The following is a 15,949-nucleotide window of genomic DNA, read 5'->3' on the forward strand; positions in this document are numbered from 1 at the left end:
CTGGCTGTCATATGACAACCAGGCGGCGCGGCTCTCGTTCTGGGAGGGCGTCATATGACGTCATCCCATTTAAACAGGGAATGCGCGCGCATCCATGTTCATTTGGTGGCGGCGGTTTTGGTCATAAGCAGCCTAGTTTTAGCAATAGGATGAGGAGTGATTAAGAGAGGTAGGGGAGAATGGGGTAATAAAAAAAAAAAAAAAAAAAAAAAAAAGGGGGGGGGGGGGGAAATAGGATAAAAGTGAAATAAAAAAATAAAAAAAAATAAAGAAACAAAATAATATGAAATAAAAGGGGGTCTTTCCATTTATGTAATGGTTAAATCTGATGTTCACAGGTGTTCTTCATTTGACAATTAACATGCACGCGCACACACATTATATACAGTGGGGATCTAAAGTTTGGGCACTCTGGGTAAAAATGTGTATTAATGTGCATAACGAAGCCAAGGAAAGATGGAAAAATCTCCAAATGGCATCAAATTACAGATTAGACATGCTTATAATAATATGTCAACAAAAGTTAAATTTTATTTCCATCATTTACACTTTCAAAATTACAGACAACAAAATAATGGCCTCTGAAAAAGTTTGGGCACCCTGCAGAGTTAATATCTTGTACTGCCCACTTTGGCAAGTATCACAGCTTGTAAACGCTTTTTGTAGCCAGCCAAGAGTCTTTCAATTCTTGTTTGAGGTATTTTTGCCCATTCTTCCTTACAAAAGTGTTCCAGTTCTTTGAGATTTCTGGGCTGTCTGTCATGCACTGCTCTTTTAAGGTCTATCCATAGATTTTCAATAATGTTGAGGTCAGGAGATTGTGAAGGCCATGGCAAAACCTTCAGTTTACGCCTCTTGATATAATCCCCCGTGGATTTTGAGGTGTGTTTAGGATCATTATCCATTTGTATAAGCCATCCTCTCTTTAACTTCAGCTTTTTTTCCACAGATGGCATCAAGTTACCATCCAAAATTTGCTGCAATTTTATCGAATCCATTTTTCCTTCTACTCGTAAAAAAATGTTCCCTGTGCCACTGGCTGCTATACAACCCCAAAGCATGATTGATCCACCCCCATGCTTAAAGTTGGACAGAGGTTCTTTTCATTAAATTCTGTGCCCTTTCTGCTCCAAACGTACCTTTGCTCATTCCGGCCAAAAAGTTATATTTTAACCTCATCGGTCCACAGAACTTGTTTCCAAAATGCCTCAGGCTTGTCTATATGTTCATTTGCAAAGTTCAAACGCTGATTTTTTTGGTGAGGACGTAGAAGAGGTTTTCTTCTGATAACTCTTCCATGAAGACCATATTTGTACAAGTATCTCTTTATAGTGGAATAGTGTACCACAACTCCAGTGTCTGCCAGATCTTTCTGGAGGGATCGTGCAGTCAAACGTGGGTTTTGAATTGCTTTTCTCACAATCCTGCGAGCTGTTCTGTCTGATATTTTTCTTGGTCTTCCAGATCTTGCTTTAACTTCCACTGTTCCTGATGACTGTCATTTCCTAATTACATTACGAACAGAGGATATTGACATCTGAAAACGCTTTGCTATCTTCTTATAGCCTTCTCCAACTTTGTGAGCGTCAACTATTTTCAGTTTCAGTTTTCTAGACAACTGCTTAGAAGAACCCCTGGTGCTGATTGTTGGGGCAAGGTCAGATGAGTCTGCCCATTTAAAACCTTTGAGATTGACATCACCGGGTCTTCCCAGATTATGATTGAGAACAATCCATGACACTGGCAGGTCTCAGCTTTGCAAAGGGGGCAGTGCATGCTATAAATTCTGCAGAAGCCATTTTTTTTGTTTTCTGTAATTTTGAAAGTGTAAATGATGGAAATAAAATAATTTTTTTTTTTACATATTATAAGAATGTCTAATCTGTAATTTGATGCCATTTGGAGATTTTTCCATCTTTCCGTGGCTTCGTTATGCACATTAATACACATTTTTACCTGGGGTGCCCAAACTTTCGATCCCCACTGTAATATATATATATGCTGCAACTAATGATTAATTTGTCTGTCGACTAATCTATCAATTATTTCTTCGATTAGTCAACGACTATCCGATTATTTTTTTAAATTTATTTTTTTATGAATCTAGTGGGTTTTTTTTTGATTAGCTAATTAATCCTTTGGATAACCTTGAGAGTATTGTATTGCAGAGTATTGTATTGCAGAGTATTGTATTGTATTGGCTGGCAGAGTATGGAGGGATGGCTGCTTCCATCCGACCTCTCCCCTCCACGGCACAGATCAGTACAGAGAGGGGAGAGAAACCAGCGTCATGTCATGACGCCGGTTTGTTTACAAGTGATCGCTCCGTCGGAGCGATCACATTGTAAACGCCTGGGTGTAGAAAGATGGCCGCCGCTTCGGAGCTAGGCCGAAGCCTCTCCTAAGGCCGAGACCGCTGAGCGCTCCGCTGGTCGCGGCATGTGCTGATCCGAGCGGGGTGACCCATTGCACCCCTAGGGACGGCGGCACGGAGGGGGGAGAAGAGAGGGGGACGGCGGCACGGAGAGGGAGAAGAAAGGGGGGTGGCAGCACGGAGGAGAGCGGGAGATACGGAGCACTGTGACGCATAGACGCCCTGCACGCACGTTGACGTATTTTTGTAGTCGACGTAATCGATTACGTCGACTCGTCGTGGCAGCTCTAATATATATCTCTCATCACTCTAGCTATGATGAAGCACCATACCTGGTGTGAAAAACATTAGAGGTGCTCTTGGTCTGTATCCACTTATTATGCTTTGAATTCTGTTTTTACAAAACAAAAAGGTGAATATTGGAATGCGGCTATCCAGCATCATTTATTTTTCTTTATGTCTCTGTTGCAAACAGAGCTGGCACCCAACTTGACTGATTCCAGGACAGGATATTGTCTTAGAGCGGTGAACTCCCATATGTATTGTTCCAGCATATGTTTTGTGAAAAGCTCAGGATTGTGACATCTCAACCTTAAGGGCTGGTTCACACTACTGCAATTGGCAGACATCACATGTAATTCGCAGCGTCTGTGCGGTAAGATGTCAGCCATACAGATAGCTACACATATGGCTGATATTGCACCACATTCGGTGCAAACGCACAGGATCCTTTTTTCTGTTCAGACCAGAATCGGATGGCATTTGTGTTCACACATATGCGATCCGATTCATGTCCAAACTGTCAGTTCGCAGTGCGATATGTGAGCTGAAATGGGGGTGTCGTTAACATATAATGACACTCCCCACGGAAGTGTGAACTGCCGTGTGTGTCGGGTGCGATGCGGGAACCCGCAGTTGATTCGCAGGGTTGTTGCATCGCAATAGTGTGAACCGGCCCTAAAGCTGAAATCTAGTCTTTTTTTTTCATTTTAAAAGAATAGCAAACTATGCATGTTTCAAACTGGAAACATCAGAAACAAATCTCAAACATATTATGCAATATCTGCCGCAGTTAGCAAGTCTCCTAATTTTTAGAATCTGAATGAAAATTATATATACACACACATATACATATATATGCCGTTCCTCGTGGACGCATGTGTTTAGTGGTTTGACGTTAAAGCCCTCCCGTCACCTACATATGTACGGCAAGTGGGAACAGGTTAAAGCAGAACTATACCCACTTCCCCTCCAGCAGTGTGATGTCTACAAGCTCCCTAGCTAGTGCCAACATCTTCACCTAATCGACACAAGGTTCATGATCTTGGGCCATTTCCAGTGGGTGGTGTGGGATGAGCTTAGCGCTGGAGTGCTCCATTTTAAAGGCAGGTCGCTCATAATCTTCAAGTATGCAGTGCATACTAGCACATTATGGCAAAATACTGCGTGGGCTCTATAAAAAAAAAAAAAAGTGCTAGAGTTTACTACCACTTTAAACAATGTTGTCAGGAAGTGTTTTGGGACTACAGAACTCCTTCCCAACTGTGTTACGAAGAAGAGTTGGGGAGGCGTTCCGTAATCCTAACAAACTTCCTGTCCTAGGGTGACAATGCTGCCCTTCCATACATATAGTACAGCGAATGAGTATGGTTATCCTAAACAGGAAGTGTGCTACTGGCAGGACCACCAGGTTGAAAAAAAAAAAAAAAAACACCTTATTCAGCCACCACATCTAAATGCCTCGCTCACACTTTTTTTTTTTTGAGTGATTTTGCATGTCGCATCGCATATGGGCTGCTCTACGCGGGTTTGCTGCCTGAAAAGAAGCTCCTTCAATTTTTGGACGCCAGGTGCTGAAAGGCGAAAATTTGCAACGATTGCCGCGTGATCCAGTTACGCAACAATTATGGCAGAATCACATTGCGTTTGGGGTGCTATTATAGGGATAATGGCACCCAAAATGTGTGTTGTACATTGTGCAGCAATTGCTGCGTGATCTCACCGATTCTGCCCACAATCCCAAACTGCAAGACGTTAGCAGGGCCTGTAAAATTGCAACATATTAAACTTTTGGCTTATATACACGCACTACCTTTTTTGTTCGGCCCCGTTCACATGGATGTTTCGATCAGGTCCGCCTGTCCATTTTTCATCAGATATGATCAGAACCAGATCTATTGAGCAGCAGGTGTAAACAGACATGTGTCTGTTCACACCTGCCTACATCTAATCTGACCCAATCTGCCAAAAGTAGACGGATAGGTATCTGTTCCCTTTCTGTCCAGCGGATGGCAGTCAAGGGTACATCGGGCCGCCCACAGAAGAGAGCTGTGTGTGTCCACCCTGCATAAGCGGAGCGGACCCAGACCTGCCCTGTGTGAAAGGGGCCTGAATAAAACCTAATTCACATTAAAAAAAAATAATTGTTGGATTGTAGTGCCGCAAACTAAGGCTGGATTCACACTTAAGTCGCATCTGGCTCACAGAAGGGGCCTGGAGCGTCCATGTACTCCATTTCAGGCCCAAATGTTTGCCTGAAACAAAGCCGAAGATGCACAGGACTCCTGTGCAATTCGCTCCGCAGCCGCCATGGAGATTTGCGAATGGGCTCCATTGAGAGCCGGTCACACTCTCCTGTCATGTGAATCTAGCCTAAAGAAAAATGATCCATTTGTAGGTGTATGTGTGAGACTACTGTGTTGGATTAGGTACAGAAACATAGCAATGGGGACCAAAACAAAAAATGTTAGGACATACCTGCACTAAGTCTGTTCTGGACATCAAACTTCTGCTGCTTCAATTGTTCTCGCAGCCTGCAAAAGCACAAAATTAAGTGAAATAGAATAAACGACAAAAGGATTAAACATACTACAAAATGTGTAACAGAAATTTGCAGCACATAGAAAACAATGTGGGTGTTGAGAACAACTAGTGCAGCTTTTGTTTAAGTTATTGTTCTTTCATACTGGGAGATGTCAACTATGTTCTACCCTTGACAGCAGGCAGCCAACACTGAACAGCTGTCAGATAAGGGCCCCATTACCTACTGCATTAGTCCCCACTAATAATCAGGAACCAGCGATGGGCACATGTTGTATGCCAACCTGTACCTGGGGGAGTGGGAGCATATGCTCCTCACCGACGAGGCCTTGTCAATATACCTAAACCATATCAGAAAATGGTCAGTGTATATCGACGACGTCTTCATCGTGCGGGATGGCCCTCTGGAATTGTTGTCTCAGTGTCTGGAGAGAAGGAATAGGAATGAATTTGACTTGACATTTAACATTTCTTCCAGCGCTAGTCAAATCTCCTTTCTCGATGTGGAGATATATCGAGGGGAGATGATGGAACCCTCTGTAGTGGCCTGTACTGTAAAGCCACGGCAGGCAACACTATACTGCATGCCTCAAGCTTTCAACCGCAGACCCTAGTGAGATCCATTCCTTACAGTTAGTACCTCAGAGTAAGATGCAACTGTACTAATGACAATACCTTTGTAGTGGAGGCTGGCAAATTGCAGGACAGACTGCTGCAGAGAGGATACTCCCACACATCTCTCAAAAAAGCCTTCAGACGTGCCACATTACACACTAGGCATGATCTCCTGTATTGTCATAAATCCCCAAGTCAGGATAATCCTTTGAGAATTATCACTAAATATTGCAACCAGCATGTCGAGATCAGGAAAATTATTTCCAAATTTTGGCATGTGCCAACAACGGATCCTTCTCTAGGTCGATTGATTCCAGAGGCTCCCTTCTTTATGTTTGGGAGAGCAACTTCTATCGCCTCCAAACTTTTATGTGTGGCTCGTGTGGTTACTGCAAGTACATGTATACCAACAAGAAACCAAATTTTACCAGATGGTGGGGTCTTCAGACCTAGACACTGCGAACTGTAGGACATTCGGGTTGTTTATATGGCAAGATGTGATTGTGGCTGCTTTTATGTCGGGAAGACTAAGCTCGAATTTTAGGAACGAGCTTACCGACATATTAAGAGCATGCAGACATGCAATTCTGATCTACCCCGCCTTAGGAGACAAAAAAATTATTGTCCACCAGGGCGAATTGCCCAAGATTAAATTCTTGATTTTAGATTGCATCCACCCCAACTCCAGCTTGAGCTGTGCTGGATTTACACCTTGAGGGCTAAACATCTCCTGAGACTTAAGGAGATGGTGTGTTTCAAGCCTTTCCTCAAGGGGTTCGCTTGGGGGGGGGGGAATGTAAAAGTAGCTGTCTATCTGGCACTGTTATTAGATATTCATAGTGGAATTTTCCTATCATCCCCCCTTTTTCCTTGTCTGTATAAGCCTTCAACAACTTCATTCCTTTCACTTAGATTTTTTTCCTTTTGCCCGCAAGATGTGACCCCATTGATTATTCATTTTCTTCATAAGCTTATGTGGCGCAGCACCGTATACCCGGCACAGATGCTCTTCTGAGTGCTCTTGTGTAGTGGCCCATTTTGACATTTCATCTGCCACTCATTTCCGTGGCCACCGCTTTGTGCTCTCCCGAAAACACTTGCGTGTTGGTGTGATGCACACGCGTTGCGTCACTCCGCAATGCGTTCGTATGACATCATGTTGCGCATGTGCAGTGTGGACGTGCGTAATGGCGACTCAGGGGGCCTTTCAGGAGCCCTGGGTCATTTCCAGTCTCACACAGCTGTCACCTCGAACACACATGCGCGTGCAACTTTTACCGGCCTCTTCCCTGCTCCCCACTCTGAAACAATGAGGGGGCAAGGGGGACCTGGGAAGCAGAAAGCCGAGGGACGGGAGGGTTGGTATATATCAGTACTGACCCCCTATATTTTCCTCAAGAGGAGGAGCTAACTTTTAGCTGCTGAAGGAGGAAAATACAGATTGGTTCCACTATTTCCCCCCCCCCCCCCCCCCATCAGGTTCTGGGGTTGGCAAGGATCGCGGTTTACCCGACACCTGCCTGCGATCGATGGGTAGATTGTGCTTGACAGGTTGCCAACCCCAGGGTTGGGATGTGCCCAGGCACACCCCTATGGGGCGTTATAGATCGCAGTAGCCCTCAGGGGCCAAATCATCCTGTGTGGCCCTCATGGAGTGCAGCGGCTCTCACACACTAGAATGGTCTTTATAGACTACCGTGTCCCTCACAGACCAGTGTATAGGGTTCTGCCATCAGATCCAGCCACATGCCGGTAGGTGAGTATCTGGGGCTGGGATATAAACAATGCCAGGGAACTGATGTCTGCAATGCTCCATACAATGTACTGGACACACCCGGGGGGCGGGGCCCGGTATGTACTTACCTCCGCAGGATGTTCTCCTCCAACCTAATAGAAGCTGTGGAATCACCGCTACCGGACACTGACACCCGGTACAGACCGGCGCTCTGCTCCCGGAGGTTGTTCAGCACCGAACTATCCCCACCGCCCGGCCCGTCTCCGGAGCCTCTCTCCGCCATCATACCGAATCACCCGCCCGCCGACTGACCAATCTAAACCTTCCACGCCTCTAACGGGGGTGTGGCTCAAGTATCTTCCATGCACTGTTGTGGTCATGTGAGCAATACAGAGTCATGTGACCCGCCGATTATTTCTACTGGAGTGCTCAGTGTGCAGACATGAACGTGAGGGCTGTCAGTGTATGCGAGCGAAGAGATCTGATCGGCTGAGGCACTGTGTGTGGGGGAGGGGTCCCAGTCACCCCCCCCCCCCCCCCCTTCATGGGCTCCGCATATGCAGCCATGTGGGGAGTATTGAGGGAAGGGGAGGGAGCAAGAACGTGAGGGTGTTGAGGCACCACACCCCCCCCCATCCTCCAGACCCCAATTACTCCCCCTCACCACTTAAACCCCCTGGTCTTCATTACTCATCCCCCAAGAACATCATCACTCATTCCCCCCCCCCCCAGACCATTGTGATTCTCTTTCCTCCCCCAGATCCTCATCACTCACCTCCCTCGGACCCTTGTCCATCTCCCCCAGACCCTCGCACTCGCCTTCCTCCAAACCCCTGGCACTCATCTTTCCCCAATCCCCCATGATGTACCTCCCCCCCTCCAGACCCCCATGACGCACCTTCCATCAAACCCCCACAACGCGCCTTCCCCCAGGCCTCCAATAACTCGCCTTCACCCAGACCCTCCATCGCTCGCCTTTCTCCAAACCCCCATCACTTGCATTCCCCCGTGACTCCTCTTCCCCCAACACTAACCTTTTTCCAAACCCCCACAACATGCCGGCCTCCAATAACTCCTGTTCTTCCAAACCCCCATGATGCGCCTTCCCCCATGATTCACCTTCCTCCAAAGCCCCACGACTCACCTTTGGTACCAATGCAAAATCCCTATAAATCATGGTCAGTGAATATACCTTGCTAGAGGAGGCCATCAGAATACACAGACTTCTGGGGGGAAACGTGACAGTATTTGTTGACTGGCCTGTTTTGGGGGTTAAATTGTTTCTAATGGCAATTTTTTTTTTTTTTTATTAATAACCAACACGCTATACTTACCTGCTCTATGCAATGGTTTTGTGTAGAGCAGCCCCGATCATCCTCTTCTGGGCTCCCCCACTGGTGCTCCTGCCTCCTTCCCCCTGCCAAGCAACCCTATAGCAAGCCGCTTGCTCTGGGGCACTTGTGGTATCTCGCTCCTGAGCAGGCTCTGTATTTCCATTGTCACACAGAGCACCCCCTCCTCAGTGGCTCTGATTGACAGCAGCATGAGCCAATAGCTCCACCTGCTGCCTCTCTGGCCAATGAGGAGAGAGGTGCTGCTCTTTTGCATATCGCTGGATCGAGCTGAGGGGGTGCTGGCAGGTACTGTACTATCAAAACAAAACCAGAGAAAATTCCCAGCTCTGCTTACCAACCAAAATAACCTAACAGTATGCATTAAAAAGAGGGGTTTAGTTAGCACACATTTACAAGCTGCAGAGCCACTTCACGGCACCCCAGTATTATCTGCAGTCCTAACTCTTTAAATTTATGAGTCTTCACATTGGAAGCACATGCATTCCAATGGATGGATAGAGCATTGCCATTCCATGTGCTTCTTGCTATGAAGGCCAGTTATAGATGGGGGCAGGGGCCATCTGTTTGTTACTGATATAATATTGGTGAGGGGACACATTGGACACCTTTGCTACCATTGTGCTGGGTGTCCAATGTGCCCCTTTGCTTTTGAGGAGGGATGGGCTACCTCCAGGCCCACCTGCCCCCATATCTATCCATTAGAATGCATGTGCATCCACATCAATTTACAAGAGTTAGGACTGCAGAACTAATGGGGTGCCATAACATGGCCTCGCAGCTCACGCATGTGTATGCAAATGTGTGCCAATTATAACCCCTGTTTTTAACACATACTGTTATAGACACAAAATTGCAGCTCATTGATTTCAATAGAACCCATTCAAGTATATGCGACTTATAAAAGGTTCCTGCACTACTTTGATAGGATATAGGACTATTGAAGCGACTTGGAGCCTTAATCAACTTTGTCCCTTCCTCCCTCCATAGCTAAGAGATGCTCTGAATAGCCAATCCCCACCCTATTTTCAGTGTGTCTTTCGTTTCTGTTCTGAGCACAAGTAATTGCTGGAGCTAGAAATAAGATTTTTTTTTTTTTTTTTTACTTATCTGATGCGCATCTATTAAAATCTGCACAAGCTTTCAATTAAAGCTTTCTATAATCTGCAAGATGTCAATTGGATCGAGTCACTGTGTGCTAATTCTACTGAGACTGTAAGTTACGGCTATCTTATAACACTTTCAGTGCTTAGATTAGAGGCAGAACAGGTTTACCTTGGTTTCCAACGTCAAACTTAGTGCCAAAAACCAACTGGCTCTCAGCAGTCATTACCTTATCTATGAGGGCGTTGGCACTGAATTTTCATTCCTTTGTGTTTGCTTTTTAACAATACTTTTATAACACTTCAATGTTCATTGTAATTTACTGAAAGCAGAATAAAGCTTATTTTGCACCTTGCCAGTGAGGTATCCAGATTCAAAAATATGACTTCTGAATTATTGAAGTAGGATTGCTGCTTATAGGGTCCAGCGCCAAAAAAGAAACCTTACAGGTCATCCCTGATCTTCCATAGTGTGGTCTGGGTACCATATCTCTGGACTGCAGAGCTGTAGATGGCTGATCCAGATAATGCCCTTCTCCCAGTGCAGCAGGGGTGTACAGAACAGGCAAAAAGAGAGTGCCGTGCCTGCGATGTAAACACAGGTTCAGCATTTCTAAAGTTATTATTTTAATAAAAAAAGAAACAGAAAGAAAGTGTTTCCTCCAATAAATTAACCAGCCTGGCATGGTATGTCCCAGAGCAAAAGGATAGCGAATATGCAACTTTGCCATGTTGATATCAGCCCGCATCATCAGGCATTAGGCTGCTTTGAGAGGAGGTTCTCAAAAAAGCACCAATGTCTTATCCCGACTTTTTGGTACATGCAGCTACATGGTACATACTCAGGAGAGTATGCAAGCAAAGGGGGTGCTTATGTGTCACTTATCTGGTCACAAGGTGGGGTCATTGAGTGGTCACATTCCTCCTTAGTAAACTGGGGCTCTTTGGTACCATAAACGCTCTCTGTAAATGCTTCTCTATCCCATATTAAAAATCGTGTTATGGGAACGTTCTCCCTGCTATAGAGAGATTGGGCCCAGAATGAAGTCATATCTGGTAACACACATCTTAAAGAGGAAGTAAACCCTGCAATCCCAATGGTGCTTTACATCTATTTGGGACTAATCACTTGTTAGCAAGCATCACATAACCTAATCGAGCCACAATCGCCTATTACATATTTTTTTTGTTTACTTTGAAAAAAAATTTCTTTCTGGATAAGGCGGTTCCATCTTCAGTACTTTTATCCAAGCCTGATTTACGTTTCCCTTCGCCGCAATCTAGCTCATGCGCGATCGTTTAATAGCCAAGCCTCGTTCTCAATCCAATGTTCCCATGACAATCGCCGCTCATTGACGAGTTTGCTGAATTATTCATAAAAGCCATTTTGGTTTGGGGGGTAGGCCATGCCCGGATGGCATCAACCTTCCCTGTCTCCGGGTTCAGGGTGCCCCCTCCTACCCGGTGTCCCAAGTACTGCACATCAGTTATGGCAATCTGACACTTACTGGGTTTGACGGTCAGATTGGCAGCTGTCAGTTGGTCCAGGACCTGTGACAGGTGCACCAGGTGTTCTTCCCGCACAATTTCCAGCAGCGTCTCCATTTTATCCCTGAACTTTAGGACTTAATCTACACCAGAGACCTCTGGGTCGGTAATCTTGCCCTCCCAGGTCTCACAGATTAGATTCAGGGCCTCTCTTACCCTCCGTCCGCACAGAAGTTCAAATGGCGAAAAGCCTGTGGACTCCGGAGGCACCTCTCTGTAAGCAAACAGCAGACGAGGCGGATATCGTTTCCAGTCCTTGCCCTGAGAGTGCACAAAGGTGCGCAACATTTGTTTCAAGGTGCCATTGAAGCGCTCGCACAAGCCGTTTGTTTGTGGGTGATAAGGACTGGCCATGATATGCGTCATCTGTATTTGCTGACAGAGAGCTTGCATCAAGTCAGACACAAACTGAGGGCCTTGATCGCTAATGAGCTCGGCTGGGAATCCCACTCTTGTGAAGATTCCCAGCAGAGCATCAGCGACCTTGTCTGTCGGGAGGCAGGAGAGAGCCACCGCCTCTGGATAACGCGTGGCATAGTCGACAACTGTAAGGATATAACGTTTGCCTGAACTGCTAGGGATGGCCAAAGGCCCAACGATATCCACTGCCACCCTCTTAAAAGGTTCGTCAATCACAGGCAAAGGTTTTAGTGGAGCCCTGTGGACATCCCCTACCTTGCCAACTCGCTGGCAGGTAACACAGGACCGACAGTAGTCAGCTATGTCAGCAAGCATCCTGGGCAAATAAAAGTTATGTACCAACCGCCCTCGGGTCTTAGTGATCCCCAAGTGCCCTGCAAGGGGAATCTCATGGGCCACTTTTAGCAGCGGTCCCCTAAATTGACTGGGTACCACTAGCTGTCTGTCACCTATGTCAGCCTCATTCCCCTCTGCAAGCAAACTTTCTCTATACAGTTTCCCTTTGTTCCAGTAGACCTTTTGTTTGTCATTCTCTGCAGGGGGGCGATCAGCTAGACTTCTGAGCTGTGCTAGTGTTTGGTCTGTCTGCAGTGCTGTTTCAAAGGCGGGACCACAACTCTCAGCCAGCAGTCCTGTGGCAAACAAGGACGGCTGCTGAGGCTCAACAGAGGTGGAGTCCACTGGGTCAGAACAGGGAGAGGGCCCCGAGACCTCCTCCTGCTGTTCTGCGATCAGTGCCTGCACCTCGGCTGCCTTTGCAGCACTGCGAGTGACCACCAATACTGGCAATGCATCATCATCATCATCATTATTGTCATCATTATCATCATCATTATCATCATCATCACATTTAACCTTTATCAGTTCAGCAACATTGGAACATACATCAGGTACCTTCACTAGCAAGGGGGTCTCCTCTCCTGTCTCTGAAGGAGGACCTTGCACTTCAACTCCACCCTCCCCCTCCCTCTGTCCATCCACAGGTTGCCCAGATATTACCCCAACATCTGTAAACAGTACCTTGGTAGGTCCAGAAGGTTCCGTGGGAGCATCCTGGGTGCTCTTAGCAGGGGCATAGTAAGAAACAAGGGTACCTAAATCAGAACCCAACAACACCGCAGTGGGGAACTCCTCCGAGACACCCACCTCTCTCATCCCACTTCCGGCACCCCAGTCCAGGAAAACATAGGCACGAGGTACATGGGAACAGGTTCCCCCAACTCCGGTCAGGGTAAGGTACTTCTCTGGGATGATGTCTGTTTTTTCTATCACCTCTGGTCTGACCAAAGTGACTTCGGCTCCAGTGTCACGAAAGCCTGTTACAGTTCGTTGGCCTACAATGACTGGCTGCAAGTTGGCATTGGTTCCTGGAGGTTTTCCACCGACGAGCAGCACAGCAGAAGGGTTGCTGGCCGGATGGCCAGGGGTTGTCGTCTTCTTCTGCTCAGGGCACTGTGTCCGGAGATGTCCGCCTTTCCCACAGTTATAGCATTTGCGGTTGTCAGTCACAAAGGCTTTGGCTCCAGGAGCTGCAGGTTCCAGCCGCCGAGGAACTTGGTTGGTAGGTAGAGGAGGGGTTGCCATGTGTGATTTCCCTCCTTTCCAGCCATTTGGAGGAGCCTTGCGATGGTCAGATACCCGAGAGTGAATATAGGTATCTGCCAGTTCTGCTGCTGCTTTGGCAGAGGTTGGCTTTCGCTCCAGCACAAACAGTCTGACGTCTGTAGGACAGATGTGCAAAAGTTGATCTTCAATCATAAGATCTTCCAAGGACTCAAAAGAATCGGCTTTCAAGCCTTTAGTCCACTGCCGGAATGTGGTGCGTAAGCGACTTACCACATCCAGGTATGAGTCCCCAGGCCCCTTTTGCAAGGACCTAAAACGCTTCCGGTACACTTCCGGGGTTAGCTGAAACTTTTGGATGATTGCAGCCTTTAGGGCCTCATAATCACCTCCTTGCTCTTCTGACAGTTCTACATAAGCATCCAGGGCCTTGCCTCGTAGCCCTGGCGTCAGGTACCGGGCCCATTGTGCTGGGGGCAGATGGTACTGACGGCAAGTTTTTTCAAACGACAGTAGATACACGTCAATGTCACTGTCCTTTTCCATAACTGGAAATTTGGCTGCCGGGGTCACTGGCAGAGAGTCATCCCTGTGCTCTAGGGATCCGAGGTTCTGAACCTGTCGCTGCTGCTGGAGCCTAACCATCTCCAGTTCGTGCCGACGATCAGCCTCCCTCTCAGCCTTGCGTTCCTCTCTCTCAGCCTGGCGCTCGAGAAACTGCAGGTACGCCACAGGATCCATCTCCCTGAGGTGTTGTAGTGTTTCCTGCATTTGAAGACAGTCTATTCTGGTTCCAGGCAATCTGATGCTGGCCTGCTCCGGCGATGGCCTGGAGGTAACAATCCGTGGTAGTCCAGTGTCAGTCTCTGCATGCCCATCTGGTGAGGCCGCCTCTGAACCACTGGGCTCTGGAGTAGCGGAAACCCTTTCTGGTCCAGTTTCCCCCAGGTTCTGGTCTGCACGGATATCAAACTCATGTAGGGCATGTATCAAGCCATCACGGTTTTTGCCACCGACATCAATTCCTCTTTCTGTGCACTCAGCAGTCAGATCATTTTTGTTCATCTTTTTATATGCTGATAACCCAGACATGTTGCAAGCAGAAAAGATAGAACAGAAAGCAGAGATAGGAAGAAGGTGTAGAAAGGAGCTGTTGCTGTATATCTCTTTTTAAAAAAAATAAACAAAAAAAAAATAATGTGCACCAGCTTGTCTCTAAGGACTGTTTCCACAAAGGTTACAATCCTTCAGTGCAGAGCTAATTGCTAACAATGCACTGAATGCTCTTAATGCGAAACTATCCCGCTACGCTGCCAGCCAATATGTGACGAACGCTGGTGTCAGATCCCTGCCCTCCTCGCTAACTGGCGACAAAGGACCGGCCAACCTCACACCCCGTTATCACTTACGTAACAATGCCACACTCAGCTGCACCCAGCACAAAGATTTTCCAGCTTGCGGGACCACAATCTAGGTGCAGGCAGCCTGAGAGCGATTGTCACTGGGCTAATTACACAATTAACCCTTTAACTGCCACCACCCCCGTTTTAAAGACAGAGCCGGGGGGACTCGTAATTTTAGCAATACCAATTATAAGTTTAGAATAAGCGCCTGCAACACACACTGCCACCACAGACAGGTCTGCTCAGTGCCTTACTCTACCACAGTAGCGCAGGTTCGTTTATAGTTTGCATCAAGAGCTTTAACCACTTGGGATCCGCGCTATTGCCGAATGACGGCATTAGCGCGGACCTAGATTGCCGGGACTACGTCTATTGACGTCGTCCCGGTTACGAGCGGCCTGCGCGCCCCCTGAGGGGCGCGCGCGGCGCGCTCTGTGATCGGCGAGTCCGTGAGACTCGCCTGATCACCGATCCGTGTAAGGGGTCGATCCCGACCCCTTATCACGTGATCAGCTGTCAGCCAATGACAGCTGATCATGTGATAAAATGGAGCCGGTAATCGGCTAGTATTCCTCCTCGCGCTGACAGCGCGAGGAGAAAAAAAAAAAGCCGATCGCCGGCGGCCGTGTTCGGGACATCAGTCCCGATCACGGCCAGCAATTCAAGCGGACACCTGCCCCCTGCCAGTGCCCACCTGCCACCCGCAGTGCCATCCTGAAATAAAGTAAGTGCCCCCCTGTCAGTGCCACCCAGCAGTGCCCACAGTGCCACCCAGCAGTGCCCACAGTGCCACCCAAAATCTGCCTCAAAGGTGCTGCACCCCAGTGCCGCCCATCAGTGCCCAGCAGTGCCGCCCAGCAGTGCCACCTATCAGAGCCACCTATCAGTGCCCATCAGTCCCATCTATCTGTGGTACCTATCAGTGCCCATCCGTGCCACCCATCCGTGCCACTTATCCGTGCCACCCATCCGTGCCATCTTATCTGTGCCCATCTTTGCCCATCAGTGCCGCCTTA

The 15,949-nt window shown here is 47.5% G+C and overlaps 1 protein-coding gene across 1 annotated transcript in view; it reads right to left on the bottom strand.

Moving 5' to 3' along the window:
• Positions 1–7,875, bottom strand: part of CENPH (centromere protein H) — a 36,296-nt gene extending 28,421 nt beyond the window's left edge. Inside the window, exons 1-2 of the mRNA XM_077462616.1 lie at positions 7,673–7,875; positions 5,132–5,187 (exon numbers count right to left, since the gene is read on the bottom strand). Coding sequence (XP_077318742.1) covers positions 5,132–5,187; positions 7,673–7,830 — 214 coding nt within the window. The 5' untranslated portion in view covers positions 7,831–7,875. The remainder of the gene's footprint in view (positions 1–5,131; positions 5,188–7,672) is intronic.
• Between the last annotated feature and the right edge of the window lie 8,074 nt (positions 7,876–15,949).

This window comes from Lithobates pipiens, unplaced genomic scaffold (genome assembly GCF_037356315.1).
Source record: "Lithobates pipiens isolate NorthernLeopardFrog02 unplaced genomic scaffold, aLitPip1_a1.2 Scaffold_3, whole genome shotgun sequence".
NCBI lineage: Eukaryota > Metazoa > Chordata > Amphibia > Anura > Ranidae > Lithobates > Lithobates pipiens.